Genomic DNA, 15444 nt, shown 5'->3' on the forward strand with positions numbered 1-15444 from the left:
AGATTCTCACACCATTCTGTCAATGACCACTTACTCAATTTATAATGCCCTTCTTTTGGTATTATATGTCTGCTCCGCCTGCAAACCTGGTCTCTCCACCTCAAACATATCTCTTAAAGTATTAGATGACTTCAACCAGTAGAAGTTGTGTTTCTATCCTTAAATGTTTATTTGCCTTTGGAGAAAGCCACTCAGTTTCAAAATCCAAAGCCTAAAAGACAGTAAATTTCCCATGTTAACTTTCTCAGTGATGAAATTCCAAAGTGAGTGTGGCAGAGATTCTTTTTTGTCCCCAGTTCCCTCTTCTTCTCCTCAGTATGAGAACCTCCAAGATTTTGCTTGGCATGTAGTTGCTGAGCCAGGGAGAGCATTGCCCAGCAGTCCCAGCATCGAGGTGTGGCATGCTTCCAAGTTCCAGTGGGAAGACTGAAAGTTGGAGTGTGCATGAGACTACAGGTCACGTCCTTCAAAAAGCTGTCAGCCCTCTACATCCTTTTCTCCCTCCCCAAGGGCTAAAATATGAACGTGGTTGTGAAAAGCCAGTTTTGACCATGAAACTGAGAATCAATACCCCAGGCCCTGGGGGATGACATAGGAATGGTATCACTGAGTCTCTGGGAAACTCAGGGCAGACACATAATACAGATGAACCCAGGATCACTTCCCAGCTTGGACTTTATGTGATAGAAAATTTAATTTTCATCACTGATACTTCAGCAATTATAGCATCCAAGCAGTATCCTAACTGATAAACAGAGAATGACTTTCCCAGGTCTGCCAAATGGTGCTTTGTCTTGGTCTACCAAAAAAACAGGTGCTGAAGATGATAACGATAACATCAAATGAAAAGACTGCTAGAGAATGAATGGTCCAAGAATGAGACCCATGGAATGGGAAAAAATTTAAATTCCACACACATGGCTAAAATAGGGCCAGAGACTGCCCACAGGGATCCTCAAAACAAGAGACTGAATGACAGAATAGAGCTATAATAACATCATTCTTAAAAAATAAAACCAAATAAGGAACAGAATGTTGTAAAATGTAGAGGCCAGTACCTGATATTTTAGGTAGAAAGGTAATTCTCTCAAAGCTCCTGTGTTCATAATCCCTAACACTTAGAGACTGTACGTATAAATAAAGATACAACTGCATTCTACTAAAAATTAGCAAGTATTACAAATAAACTTATGTTAATATCTGAAAAATATCATTATATTCATTATTTTTGTAATAATCACCATTTAAGTAAAGCAGAGCAGTTATAAATAGGATAGTTTTGTACCACCTCACCTTCCCTCTTTGCTCTTACCTCTGATAAACTTAAACCTCTTAACAAGCTACCCAAGATGACTAAGTAGTTTTACTCATCCAAAAATTAATCCAGTTTTTTACAAAGTTCCCATATATTATCTACACTTCTTAAAATTCTTTTTAAAAATCAGATTTACTAATAATTTTTGAGGTATTCTTGAACATTCATGAGAGCTAAATCATATATATGATAACTTTTAAAAAATAGAAAGAACTTCAATAATGGGCAACTTATGATAGTAGGTTCTATGTTAACGACCATGTTATGAAAAGTCTCACTGAGCTGGCTTCCCAGAAACCACCTAGTCAAGTGTTCTTCACCTGGAAGAGAATGCAGAGTCTGTGACCCTGGATGGAAATGATATTACGTTTCTTTTCACTAATGTCCAAATGAAATTAAGCATTTCCTTCCATTAAACACTTAAGTAACACATCACAATGTTGTTAGTAGTATCTCTGACTTTGTCACCAATATATCTCATATGTCATTCTTTCATGTTTTCATTTTTAGGGGAAGGGTCATCAAGGAACATGTATAAAGGATACATGGACAAAGTGGGAGAAGGGTAAGATCAAGGGTGGGAGGCAGGGATGGATGGGGTCAGGGGAGTGGTGGGGTGAAAATGGAGACAACTGTAGTTGAACAACAATAAAAAAATTGGAACACAAAAAGCAAATAAATAAATAAAGTCGTTACAGCTATCTCAAAATATTTACACTCATTACTATATCAAATGACAGTAGTTATTAGAACTAAAATGCAAATAAAGAAGTGTATATATCAAAACTCACTTCATTTACTATATTAATAACTCTATTTCAGTATAGTTCCCTTTGTAAACTTCTGTTTTATTTTGTGCATTCAAACATTTTTTTTGAAAAAGAGTCTGCAGACATCTCTAGATTCCCAAAAGGGATCAGTGGCATGAAAAATACTTAAGAATCACTATATTCTGTTCATGCTACTTATATAAAATAGACTTTACATGTTATCTGGTAATCAATCTTTCAATAGATTTTAGTACAGTTTTTGTTTTACATTTCTCATTATGTGATGTGAGCTGATGAGATGGCTAAGTTACAGAAGTAATTTTTTGCTTTTTTATATATAAAAAATATTACTGCAGATACTATCATTTCACTTACTTGCAAAGATCATTAACACAGCTGGCAATATATAAATATGGGTCAATATATTCATGGCAGCTCAAAAAAGGAAACTGCAGCAGAATCTGACACTTGAAGAAGATGGCCTGTGCAGAAGAAGATGGCAGTCACCAGGATGTATTCAATGATATACTTGTACTCTCATTTTTTCTACTGATCTAATTGTAAGGCTCTCTGATCTTACTAAGAGGCAGAAGGTAATTTCTTCTTATAAATATTAATTGACATTTTTATAACTACCTATTTTTGTAATGAGTACTGCTTTTATGAAACTCATTGGATTCACTATTTCTGAAATAAGTTTAAAGTTATTCCCATTGTAGTTACATTTCCTAAATTTGATAGTGTTTGATTATGTAGTATTTGCACTTTAAATGTTTAATGTTAAATATACAAATAGAATACATATGTACTATATCCAACATGCCCAGATTGTTTTACAGCAAATTTACCTCAAATGCTGGCATTCCACTGGAGCATGGATTTGGAAAATCTGAAGGTGTGGGTACACATTTGGTATCATCTGGAGTCTGCACCAACCAACTATTTGCAAACATAGCAATGTCTTCTGTGTAGTCATCTGTTTCACACAAACACACACAGAAATGTGTGGGATTATATCACTTTCCACGAACACACAGTTCATCAACATAAACTCCCAGGTAAAAAAGTTACTCAATAACTTTATAATTATCAATGATATTAGACAGTTCAGGGGTAGGCAATGGAGTTGTACAGTTGTTCATATAGAAAATAATATAATAATTTAATAAATAATAATACAAGAATAAACTCTGTTTCACATACTCACAACTGTAAACCTATTTTTGCCCATTCCTGTAACATTACCTTAGCATAATAAAAAATAAATTGACTGAATGTTAAGACCAAATAAGTGTTAATATCATTAAAGAGGAAAAATTTATTGAAGCAACATGAGGAAAGGTTGAAAGCAAGTGATACAATATGCACTTCAGTAAATCACCAACAGGACTCCAGTTTGTGCTGCGGAGAAAAGAAAAATATATATAAAACAGAAGCATAAGTAAAAGTTTGGTATAAAAATCTTCAGAAATCCCTCTCACTATATTTGACATTAGTCAGAAGCTTATTAAAATTGTAGTTCTATATCAAGGGCAAATAACAATAAAAAAAAAACTCTTCGTGGACCCTTCAGATTCAGAGGATACACCCACACTGAAAGACTGAAAAAGACACCTGGCAAACAGAAGACTAAGAAATGAATCCATTTCATCTAAATATGATAAAAGTGTTTCTAAAGATGTTCAGAACAGATTGTTAGGAATCCTGACACCACCTCAGCATTATTCAGAGGCAAGATTCAGGAGCTTATATACACTAACAAAAACTGATGAACAAAAAAAGGTTTTAAGTAAATTTGCGATTTTCTATTGAGCCACATTCATAGCCATTCTGGGCTGCAGGTTGGACACTGCACTGTCCCGGCACCTGGCTTAAGAACAAGTTTTGCAATTTTTTAAAAGGTTTTATTTATTTATTTTTAGGGAGAGGGGAAGGGGGGAAGAAAGAGAGGGAGAGAAACAACAATGTGTGGTTACCTTTCACATGGCCCCCACTGTGGACCTGGCCCACAACCCAGGCATGTACCCTGACTGGGAATTGAACCTGTGACACTTTAATTTGCAGCCTGTGCTCAATCCACTGAGCTATACCAGCCTGGGCAATTTTCGCAATTAATGAAAATCAGCTGTCCCACTTTCAGACAATCTGGATCTTAAATCTCAAGGATTTAGCAGAACTGAACAAGGTGACATCTTGAGCCCTGACCAGTGTGGTTCACTTGGTTGAGTGTCGTCCCACAGAACAAAAAGTCCCAGGTTTGAGTCCCTGTCAGGGTACATACTTGGGTTGCACTATGGTACCAGTCAGAGTGCGTGTAGGAGGCAACCAATCAAAATTTTTCTCTCATATCATGTTTCTCTCCATTTCTCCCTCCCTTGTCCTCTCTCTACAGATAAATAAATAAAATCTATACAAAGAAAAAAGAAGATGACATCTCAAAGTTCCATCTAAAATAGCCTCATATTTGAGCTTTAGGTTCTCTACCATGTAGATTTACGTGGCCACAGGCCTACCTTTGAAGACAAGTTATATCACATCACTAAAATCAAAAATCTCAAACCAAATATTGAATTCTCTCTCCCTATCTTCAAGATAAGAAGATAATGTCCATGTGCTAGTTGTTTGGAAGATTGTGGGAGTGCATCTATAAAAATGCTTTCTTAGTGTAAAATCCCAGACTTTGTTGTGGCTTTGAAGAGGTTTTTTGATCTGGCCTCTGCACTCCCAACCTCCTCCACCTACCTCACTCCACCTCGACCCCTCCTATATCTTCTCCTATTGTTGCTCAACCTACTCCAGTCTGCTGGCAATACACTGTTCTTCACTCAGACTCATTACCACCTTTCTTTTGCACTTTCCTTGCTCTTGCTCCTCCCCCTTCAGAATCACTCTCCCCTCCAATCTTCCCTCCACTCTCTCCCTTATTTCATGTAAGCGTCTCTTTAATATGATCTTGTCAGACAACATTCTCTGTCACATGATCTGGACTACCACCAAACACTGTTTTATCACTCTTAACCCCCTTCTCCCTCTCCCTCTCCCTGCCTCTCTCTCTCTCATTCTCTCTCGGCTATTTTTCGCAATAATACCTACTGATGGAAGGAGGAGAGCTTGCCTGAATTGTCCTGTGCTGTATCTCTAGGTTAGTATCAGGTATAGAGTAGGTGCTCAAAATACATTTGCTAAATAAGCAAATAAATAAATACAAGAGAGTTTGTAATATTTATTAAAAACATTGTTTAGAATCCTAGAGTTTTCAAATTTGGCCCACCTCATTATTTCTGGTATGTTGGAAATGTTACACACTGAACTAATCATGGGTCTAGTCCAATATACTTATTTTAAAAAGGAAAAAAGGATATTCCCTTAAAAAATTTATAGTCATACTTGAACAATGATTAAAATAAAATTTAAAAAAAATTTATAGCCATATGTCATTTTAAAACATCATCATTTTCAAATGTCTAAAGAAACAAAAACATTTCCTAAAGGCCTAGTTATTTTAATATTTGTGTGCAAATTTTAATGTTACTAAACAACCTGGGCAATCTTTTAGAGTTCACTTTAATTCTAGTTTATCAATCATATATTTAGCTATTTTTACTACATTGCATTAATAAAAGTCACAAAATTGGCTATTCTGAGTCAATGTGTGGTCTTAGAGCCTGCAAACTAAGATTTAAATGTTTTATATAAAAGGTTCTACAAATAAGCAATTATTGTTCACATTGGGCCATTTCTGAGAATGAAAGTGAGGCAATATTAATCATGTTAGGAAAATGAAGCGTGAACAGGTTTCTATGTTTAATGTGTCGCTAGCGACAGACATGAATTATGGAAGCAGAATCTCAACTAGGCAACCAACTAAAATCTATATCCACAGAAATTCCGAAAAGCCTCATTTCTTTGTGAAGTCATCTCTGAAGAATGAGTAGGGATGCAGAGAGAAATACAACCTTAATCACTTTTAAGAAATTATGCATTCAGTGGCATTCAGTTAAACTCACTGCTTCTCAAGATTTATCTAATCACCAATGTAAAGGTGGAGTTTCAATAAAATGCTAAGATCTTAAAGCTGAAGTTAATACAGCTCATCTGTAGAAATTTCTTGCATTACTAGAGCATGAAGAAAATTAAAGGGCAGGTTCTTTTCATATCCTCATAAATTTTTGTAAGTTAGTTTTTTTTTAAATTACTCTGCTTTAGATTGCGCAACAAATAAAATTGTGAAAAAGCTGAAATCTCTCTTTAGGTGCTTCCCATAGATTCTCCAGTGTCCTTCTTGTCTTCTGCCAGTTCAGCCATAACTCAGTCCAGGAGCCTCCTGCTGGTCTTCTGCCACTTGTAATCTGCTATCGGCACTTTGCTGCCCCAATTATCTCACCGTGAGCAACCCTTTTATGTGCCAGGTTATCGAAGTCTGTCCGACTCTTAACTCCAACCTGAGTCTCTCTGCCTCTCACAGAGCAGATGCTGTTTTCTGTCCAGACCTCTGTACCACGTTCCCCAGGTGTCCTAGGAGAATCGCCCACATCAGTCTTTTCTAACTCTAACATTGAGAATTGAACTGAGTATTATGTTTCTCGTGAAGTTTTCACAAAGAAGAAAAAGAAGTCAGTAATTACCATTAGATTGGTTCTGCTTGAGTCTTCATCCCTACTCTCAAAATTTCAACTCTGTAAGTCCTCTCCTTCTAAACCCTGACTGGATACAAAACACCATTTCATGATGATCTCAATACTGTATATTTATCTGTATGGTACTCACAGGCTTTTGAACAGTTTCAGTTGTATTTTCTCATTTGATCTTCACAGGCTGGGAATTCTCACAGTCATTATTCTTACCTCCATTTTACATATAAGGAAATTGACTTTTTGGAGCCCAGCTCTTTACACTAGCCACTTGGGATCTAATCCTGATGATGCATGATGCCTTGTGGATAAAATGTTTGCATTTTAACAAGGGCCTCTTAAAGCCCTGTCTTTAAACAAACATTTTTATTTCAGCTCCATTAGAGGCTTATTGAGACCACGTGGAGATGATTATAAACTAGCTAAAATGTATGGAGCATTAATGATGTGCCACGTGCAGTACCAAATGTCTTGCATGGGTAGTCTCTTTTAAACTTTGCAACTCTACGCAGTATATATTATTATTATATCATTAAAATTAGAAACCTTTATAATAGGCAAAGCGGAATTCAAATCCCACAGGGATTCCAGAACCCACTCTCTATGTAAGATTTTCACTGTGCCTTAAAACACAATATATGGGCAACTCTCCTTTATTAATTTTATGATATTAAAAAAGGGTGATTTAGCACTTTACAGATTTCAAGTGGATTTCTCACACATTTACCTAAGCACAGAGTTGGGAGACAGTCGGATCTGTAATCCAGCCCTGGCAGCAGCATTTTCCAAGCTGTGCTACACTGGGCACATCATCTTGTATCATTAGAAAATTAAGAAAATACTACCCACCTTACAGAATGTTGCAAGGGTTGGGAATAATGTAGTTATGTGCTCATAATAACTACTGTTATAAATAGAATGTGTTATTATTCCTGATAGCTCTTAAGGTTCAGAATTACTATATTCCTATTTTTCAGCTGAAGAAAGTGACCATCAGAGAGATTAAATGGGTTCCCTCAGACAACAAAATTTGTAAGACTGGGAACAAAGTTCACAGCCATGTCTGCTGGCACGAAGAATGGTGCTCTTTTTGACTGCACCCCTCCATGTGGACCTGAGTCCTGATGGTGTCCTGTGACTCTCATTCTGTTGCCACCACACGCTAGTAACCAAATTGAAAGAAAACACATTTTTAACAGTTTACAGAGATTAGTTTCATGACTTTGAATAAATAGATGGATAATGATAGATACGACATTATACATGAATTACATAAAACATATTATACACAATACTGTTCATTTAATTAAATTTATAAAATTATTATGACAGTCATTTAATTTACTCCTATCAAGACAATTCAAAATAGCTCTTGTCCAAAAGGGAACAGTTTTGCCCTGAATGGGTCCAAATCACTAAAATGTAAGCCCTGACAAGGAAGGAGTCTTTGTTTTGTTCACTGATGTATCCCAAGCTCCCACGGCAGTGCTTGAGACAAAGTTCATGCCCAGTTAATGTTTGTTACTTGAGTAAGCCCTGTATCTTAATTTAGCAAATATAAACTAGCACATGGTTTCCAAGAGTGGCACGAAAATATTTTTCTATTTAAGCTTCACTTAAAATCACTACAACAGGTAAGTGATGCCTACCAATTTTGCCCAGGCTAGGACAAGTTGTACCTTTTGTGGTACAAACAGTTGGATTGGTGAAGGAAGAAGACCCCAGGAGTATCCATGTATTTCTCCTGCTCCCCTTACCTTGATGAATGATGAAATCATCAGATTGAATGCCGTTGTAGTTTCCACAGAGGCCACAGGATTTCCCCTTGTGCTCCTCAGATATTTTGAGGTAAATTGCAGATATTCCATCCCAAGCCAATGAAAAACCAAAGGTTGTTTTCACCAGAATGTAGTCAGCTAGTTTCTCAACAGAAATCTGTCCAATTGTCTGAGGCAATGTTAAGCTTGAAAAATGGAACAAAAGCAATCTAAGAATTGTAATGAAGGATCAATTACAGGTGATTTCTTTCTTTCTCATAGTAACTGAGACAATCAAATAAAAGATAGCTATTATTCAAAATTGTTGAATAAATTATAGTTAGATTTCCCAAGCAACCATCCTATAGAAAATCTTGATATGTTGAAAAATTTGATATTGAAATAAAAAGACAACAAAAATCATATGTTTCTCCAAACTGACTTAGATTTTATACTTATAATGGATGATTCATCCAAACAAAAATACACTTCTGCTAAATATCAGTGATTTTTATAATCTGGAAAATAACCTTGTCTATTTTGAATAATGAGAGCTTACATGTATTTATTTTTATTGGAGAGTTCAAGATAATCAAAAATGCTGCGCAAAATTTTGTAGTACAAACATGGTCAAAATATGTAAACATACTGCACAAGTTCTGATTTTGTTTAATTTTTGTTTTAAACTTGGCTGCAGTGAAGTAGGAGCTTCTATCCCCAAAGTGTCACCTTGGTAAGCGATTGTTTTCCAAAAGAAAAGTGTCAAGGCATGATTAATTATAACTTACATTTTTAATGCTGCAAAGTTCATTATTAGGAGTATAGGATACTTAGTCATACAGTAGCGCATTGAGGTTAGAGTCATAATTTTTAAGTTGGATAAAATTTGTCCTATTTAAACAAAGGTCATGTTGAATATTTAAATTCCTGGTCTGATGTCCAGTCTTTTCACTCTTCATGAGAATGTGCACATACAAAGGAAGCAGGAGACACAACCAGAACTAAAGAAAAGTACACCCTTGGATATTTTAAAAGTGCAGTAAGTTGCCTAGAATACTTCTTAAAGAACACTCTTCTTCTATCCACAAATATTAGAGAAAATAGCAGGTGCTAATAATTTTTAAAAATGGAGGGAAAAATATCATTTTTATTACTATAGGCATGGTAACTAAAAATTATAATCTACAATGTAAGGTAGGAGTTAATAATTATATTCAAACATTTCTCTCAAAAATTTCAAATTATTGAGTTCCTTTTCAGGAGAAGAATGGCTACATGGCACAAAACTATAAAACTAAACCTACTTATTATCAAAAGGATAGTCTCCAAAGAAACAATTCAAAATATCTAACTATTTGCCCAAAGATGTTTGCAGGTAAATTTTTACAGAGAATTAATCATAAGAATAGGAAAATAACTAAAAATTTACATTGGAGAATAAATATAAATACTAGCTAATTGCTTTCATAATCTATATTAAAATTATAAACACTAGGAGTTCATAGTAAATGCATGGTGAAATTCAGTATGAATAATATACTGTTCAAGTTCACAAGTTTATAAAAACTATACATAAAAAGTGAATCATATTTTCTAAATATATTTTATAACAATGGAATGTCAATTATATGAAAGTATAGTTGTTTTATTGTGGGTAGTTTTTGGTTTGGTCATTTGTCATTTATCTGTTTCACATTAAATTAATTAAATAAATTTTTTAAAAATAAAAGGTGCATCTGATCATTCTAATGTCTATAACACAAAAGGATGCTAGTAGAGATGGGCACAATAGGAAAAATTAGATAATATGCTATTAATCTAAGAAAAACTCCATTCAACCTAGGCAGGATACTATGATAATGCACACTAAAATGAATGCACTGATTAATGCTAAAAATCATTCACAGATTCATATGTTCAAAAAACCCTTCATTTCACCAGTGAAAGAACAGAAGTCCAGAGAGGTAAGACATGATGCACACAGCCTCAAATATTTGATTTCATTTTGGCAAACACTTCTCTAGCACCTGCTATGAGCTAGACCCTCAGCTAGATACAGTATATGTATAAGCAATTTAATTGGTTAATAAGAAAATCATCCTTTTTCTATCATACATGTCTGAGTTAAAATATAAATATATCTTTGATGTAACAAAGGGCTAGTATTCTTGAGAATCTTCTCGAATGCCATTTCGGTTTCACAAAACATAATTTTTTAATTTAATTTTTATTGTTGTTCAATTATAGTTGTCCACATTCCCCCCCCATTACTTTGCCCCTGTCCTGCCCACTTCCCACCCCCCACACTTAATACTCCCCCTGCCCAATTGGCTTTGTCCATTGGTCCTTTATACATGTTCCTTGACAAGCCTTCCCCTTCCTTCCCCTCCCCCTCCCCTTAATTTTTAAGTGCCGATTTTGTTACCTAAAATCCCATATAAGGAATTCACAATTACTATTGAAATTCTGTTCCAAGAAATGCATATGTAATGTATTATCTTCCCATTCAAATGACTAAGCTTTCTTTTATAAGAAAATTAGAAGTACAGAACCCACTTGATCAAGAAAATAAGCCCAGAGAGACAGAGAGGCTGACTTGGTCAGTGCCTGGCTCCCCTGGTACTTCATCCAAATCCCTTTCTGCTACCATCTGTTGCATCTTAAGGAATCTAAACTGAGAAATAAAGCACATAGGTTGGTAAGACCACTGCACTGGAAAGAATCTTTTTGGTTCAAACACTTGTTGGTGAATTTTGAATGGTAGATAGAATTTTTCCACCACACAATTTACTTTACCTGCTGTAACTCAGCCTAGAAATATTTAAGACTGAAATTGCTATAATTATTAGGTTGGAAGGAAGATTATTCCACAATATTCCTAGTTTAAAATGTATAAAACCTTCCTCCAAATATACCCCTTCCTAAAACTCTCAGATCTCACTCTTGGCAAACAGAAAATCAGAAGCAGCCCTGATCTATTCAGGAACACAGTTACACATTGTCCTGACCACATGGCTGGCCTTGGAGCCTACCAAAGTTTTGATACCTGTATGACATAACTTTAAGGTTTTTGTTGAAAAGAAATTCTCTCTTCCTACTCTGCACAGCTCACTTTTAGTGTGAGATGTTTGGAAATACTATTAATCCATGGTGTTATGTTCATTATACTTTTTATTGTATCTTACCTGATTCCATTTTTTTTTATCTCATGCCCATAAATTCGAATTTCCTGTTGGTCTGAAAAGAACAGGCTGATTGACCGATAACAATAATACACTGAACCAAGGCACTTAGGGCTATTATGAACCTTAAAGAGAGAAAAACAAAAGAAAGGATACATATATATGTACACACACATATATACATATATATACATATATATATATGTATGTATATGTATCTTTGCATATATAAAAATCCTTGAAGTATTTTTCTTTGGAGAAACAAAATGGATAAAAGACATACAGATACTCATGTCTGGGGCATATCTAATGAGACCAGAGGCTCCCTGCTTAATCTCCCACCAGGCAAGCAAGCCCCCATCCATATATTCAGAGATTTCTGATCAGCTTTTAGAGCTAATCCTCAAATGTGGATAAACATTCATGGACTTTGATAAAAACCTGCAACATGAAAGACAAATTAACAAAAGATCAAAGGAATGAAAAGCAATTCAGAGAAATAAACTTCCAAAAATCTATGATTTTTGAAAAGTAAGTTTGGAAGTTACCTTATTCATGAAACAAGAATAAAATTCTGTTAACAATGAAATTCAAAAAATAAAAATTGTATATTGACATTATCATAGGAGAAACATATAACTGAAATACAATAGTTGGAAGATAAATTCCTAAGAGTTGGAAACAAACCTCTCAAAACATAGACCAAAAAAGCAACAGGACAGAAAACAAGGAGGCATCAACAAGAAAATACAGAATCAGTCACTCAGTTGAGGAGCTCTAATACCTGAATCACAGAATTTCTGAAGAGAGAAAGAGAAGAAATTCTGAAAGAGAAGAAGAAAAAGAAATATTATTCCAAAATGGAGGATTTGTAAAGCTTGAAAAGGCACATCAAGTCCCCAGCACAATAAATTTAAAAAAAAAATACATACACAATCCTGAAATTTTACAACCTTAGTGATAAAGAGAATATCTCAAAATTTGTAGAAGGAGTTGAGAGAGGCCACATGTGAAATGATCAGAAATCAAAATGGACTGAGTCTCAAAAGTCTGAAAGTAATTCCAACTTATAATCAAGGTTTAAAGTGTTCACTTCCATACACACTTTCCAGGAAAGTATTTTCTCTTTCCAGAAAACAACTTGAAAATATAATCAATTAAAACAAGTGGGCAAAACAGAGAAGGGGAAATGGGTTTCTGCTCTATCACTGCTACAAGTGAGCCCTGTTCTCCTGCTTGGAGCATCCAATAAGCTTCTTAGAACCTGTCTCTCAAGTATGTACAAAGTTCCAGGATCACTAAATGTTTCATGGGACCCAAGAAACAAGGAGATCAATACAGGAGACACAGAACGAAATTCTCCAGGACAGAGAACAGAAATCCCAAGTGTTAGTTGTGTAAAAGGCTCAAAAACAACCAATCCCAACTGGAGCAGAGAACAATGGACACCCCCGTGGGAGCAGGGGGGTGTGGATGGCAGGGTGGAGAGACACTGAGTGACTGAGGGATTTCCTAAAGTATCTGACCATATTGAGAAGAGTTCTGTAGTAATGGAGAGTTTGGAGGGAAAAAAATTGTGACTGCACTATAAAACATTCAGCAAACCAAAACTGGGGTCAATGTTAACTCCATACAAATGTACGAAGAGAAATAAACTCATAGTAACCTATCAAACTCGGCTCTCAACAACACTTACATAAATATTATTCATATATGTACAATATGTAAATGACAATAAATATAAAAACCACATATGATTTAACTAAAAATGGTGTCTACTCTATTAGGAGGAGAGAAGGAAAGTGTGTGTGTGTGTGTGTGTGTGTGTGTGTGTGTTAGAGGTAGGAAGGGTAATGTAACTGACATGATTTCTCATTTTCCATGGTAGAAAGTGAACAAATAAGGCCTAACTTAAAAAAAATTTTAATTGCAGATTTTGTCATGTAAAATAAAAGCCAGAGGAAATAGCTAAAAAAGTTGAAATAATTACCTTTAGAGAGCCAGACTGCGGCTGGGGATGGGGAATGAAGAAAGGCAGGGTTATTTTATTTTATTTTATATTATTTTATTTTATTTTACTTTGTATGCCTAGATGAAATCTTTTAAACTATGTACATGTATGCTTTTCATAAAAAATTAAATTGAAATTAAAGGAAAAAAGAATCAGGATAATAAAACTGTGCATAAAGATGTTTATCAATAAATCTTTTAAAATACTGAAAATATTATTAACACCTAATTTCTAAAACAGGGCATAGTTAAATAATTTGAGTATGCCATAAGTTGGAACAAATATAGCTAATAAAATTTGTGTTTGTCAGAGATGTTTGACATGTAAGAAATTTCTTGACATAATATTAGGTGAAAATATAGAACAAAATTATACATAGTATAATTTTATACATAGTATAATTTTAATATTATAAATACATACAAGACCCAGAGGAAAAATGTATAAAAAGCAATATATGAAACCATTAGCAAATGTAACTCTTGACTGATAGTTCTAGTATTATTTTTTAGTTTTCTGAATTTTTAAAATTTTCTACACATGAAGTCAACTACTTCTATAATCAGGGGAAAGATGATATTTAAAATAAATGGAGTTGCTGATTTGAAAGCAAATTCCACCAAGCAAAACAGGGCCATGTAGAAACACTATCTATTGGCTCCGGAAGCGCAGTTCAGCAGCATGTATTGTTATAAAAGGATAGATTACCTCGTTGACACTTCAGTCCTCAAAAGGGTGAGACACTGGACAAGACCATTTCAATGAGGGAGTCAGAGGTGTTGGAGTGATAAACCCAGCAAAAGAGTGAAGGCGTCAAGGACAAAAGGGAACTGAGAACAAGAGCCCTGTGAGTGTTGAAGGTGAATTCCACTAACCTCTCTATCTAAAGAAACCGAGTTTTTATCTTTATGCCCCACAAGTTAACTTTCAACAGACCTCATTTCCTTACTGGATCACTAGGACTTCTTGTTCTTGAAAAGCTTCAGGGCCTACTTTTTACAGTTTGCCTCACCTAAGTAACAAAAAGAATCTAGGCAATGCCAATGTAAGTTAGAAACAAAAACATAAATAAATGAAGATTCAAACAAATGATACCTATGGAGAATTTAGCTTTTGAATAGGATGCACAGCAATTTCCTGGGTGTGCTTTTAGATACCTGGAAATTCAAGGGAAGATAGTGGGCAGGGACAGAGAGCCCTGGCTTCCTTCAGCTAGAACCACTCTGCAGCTTACAGTTTAAGATGTTGCCTCAGATTCTTTTGAAGCAAGAATTCTGAAATGAAGAATCCTCTGAGCTCCATCATATACTATCAATCTACCTAGCAATTAGCTGCCTGTTACCACATCCTCTAGTCTGTGCTTGGGCAAGGCATGTACTCCTAGCTTGGACAAGGTAAATGCTGGCCCCCAGCTCATGCTGAGGAGTGCCATTTTAAAAATTAATGCAGGTGCATTAATAACACTAGATGGGTGAAGAGTGAAACATACATGAGTAATGTGGTTTGAAGAGCGGAGCGGGGGAGGTGACTGGACCCATCCCTTTCTTCAAAATGATCAAATAAAGCCTGAAGAATGAGGACATCAGCTGGAGTTGATATTATGACATCCATGATATAGACATTTCTGCATTGCCTGAAAGTCCCTTCGACATAAGTCCAAACTCTCCTTCTCCCAGTCCTAGGCCCCATCTTGAGAGAACTGCAGTAAATATAGCTGCAAATTTTATCCATCCTGTTAAGAACCAACACTTCTCTTTTCCCAGGCAGAGCCCTAAGTA

At 35.3% G+C, this 15444-nt stretch overlaps 1 protein-coding gene across 1 annotated transcript in view; it reads right to left on the reverse strand.

Annotated features, from left to right (window-relative positions):
- Positions 1 to 15444, reverse strand: part of OTOGL (otogelin like) — a 128586-nt gene that overhangs the window by 101970 nt on the left and 11172 nt on the right. The window contains exons 7-10 of the mRNA XM_036018638.1: positions 11659 to 11780; positions 8474 to 8679; positions 2934 to 3061; positions 2461 to 2567 (exon numbers count right to left, since the gene is read on the reverse strand). Coding sequence (XP_035874531.1) covers positions 2461 to 2567; positions 2934 to 3061; positions 8474 to 8679; positions 11659 to 11780 — 563 coding nt within the window. The remainder of the gene's footprint in view (positions 1 to 2460; positions 2568 to 2933; positions 3062 to 8473; positions 8680 to 11658; positions 11781 to 15444) is intronic.

This window comes from Phyllostomus discolor, chromosome 2, assembly GCF_004126475.2.
Source record: "Phyllostomus discolor isolate MPI-MPIP mPhyDis1 chromosome 2, mPhyDis1.pri.v3, whole genome shotgun sequence".
Classification (NCBI taxonomy): Eukaryota; Metazoa; Chordata; class Mammalia; order Chiroptera; family Phyllostomidae; genus Phyllostomus; species Phyllostomus discolor.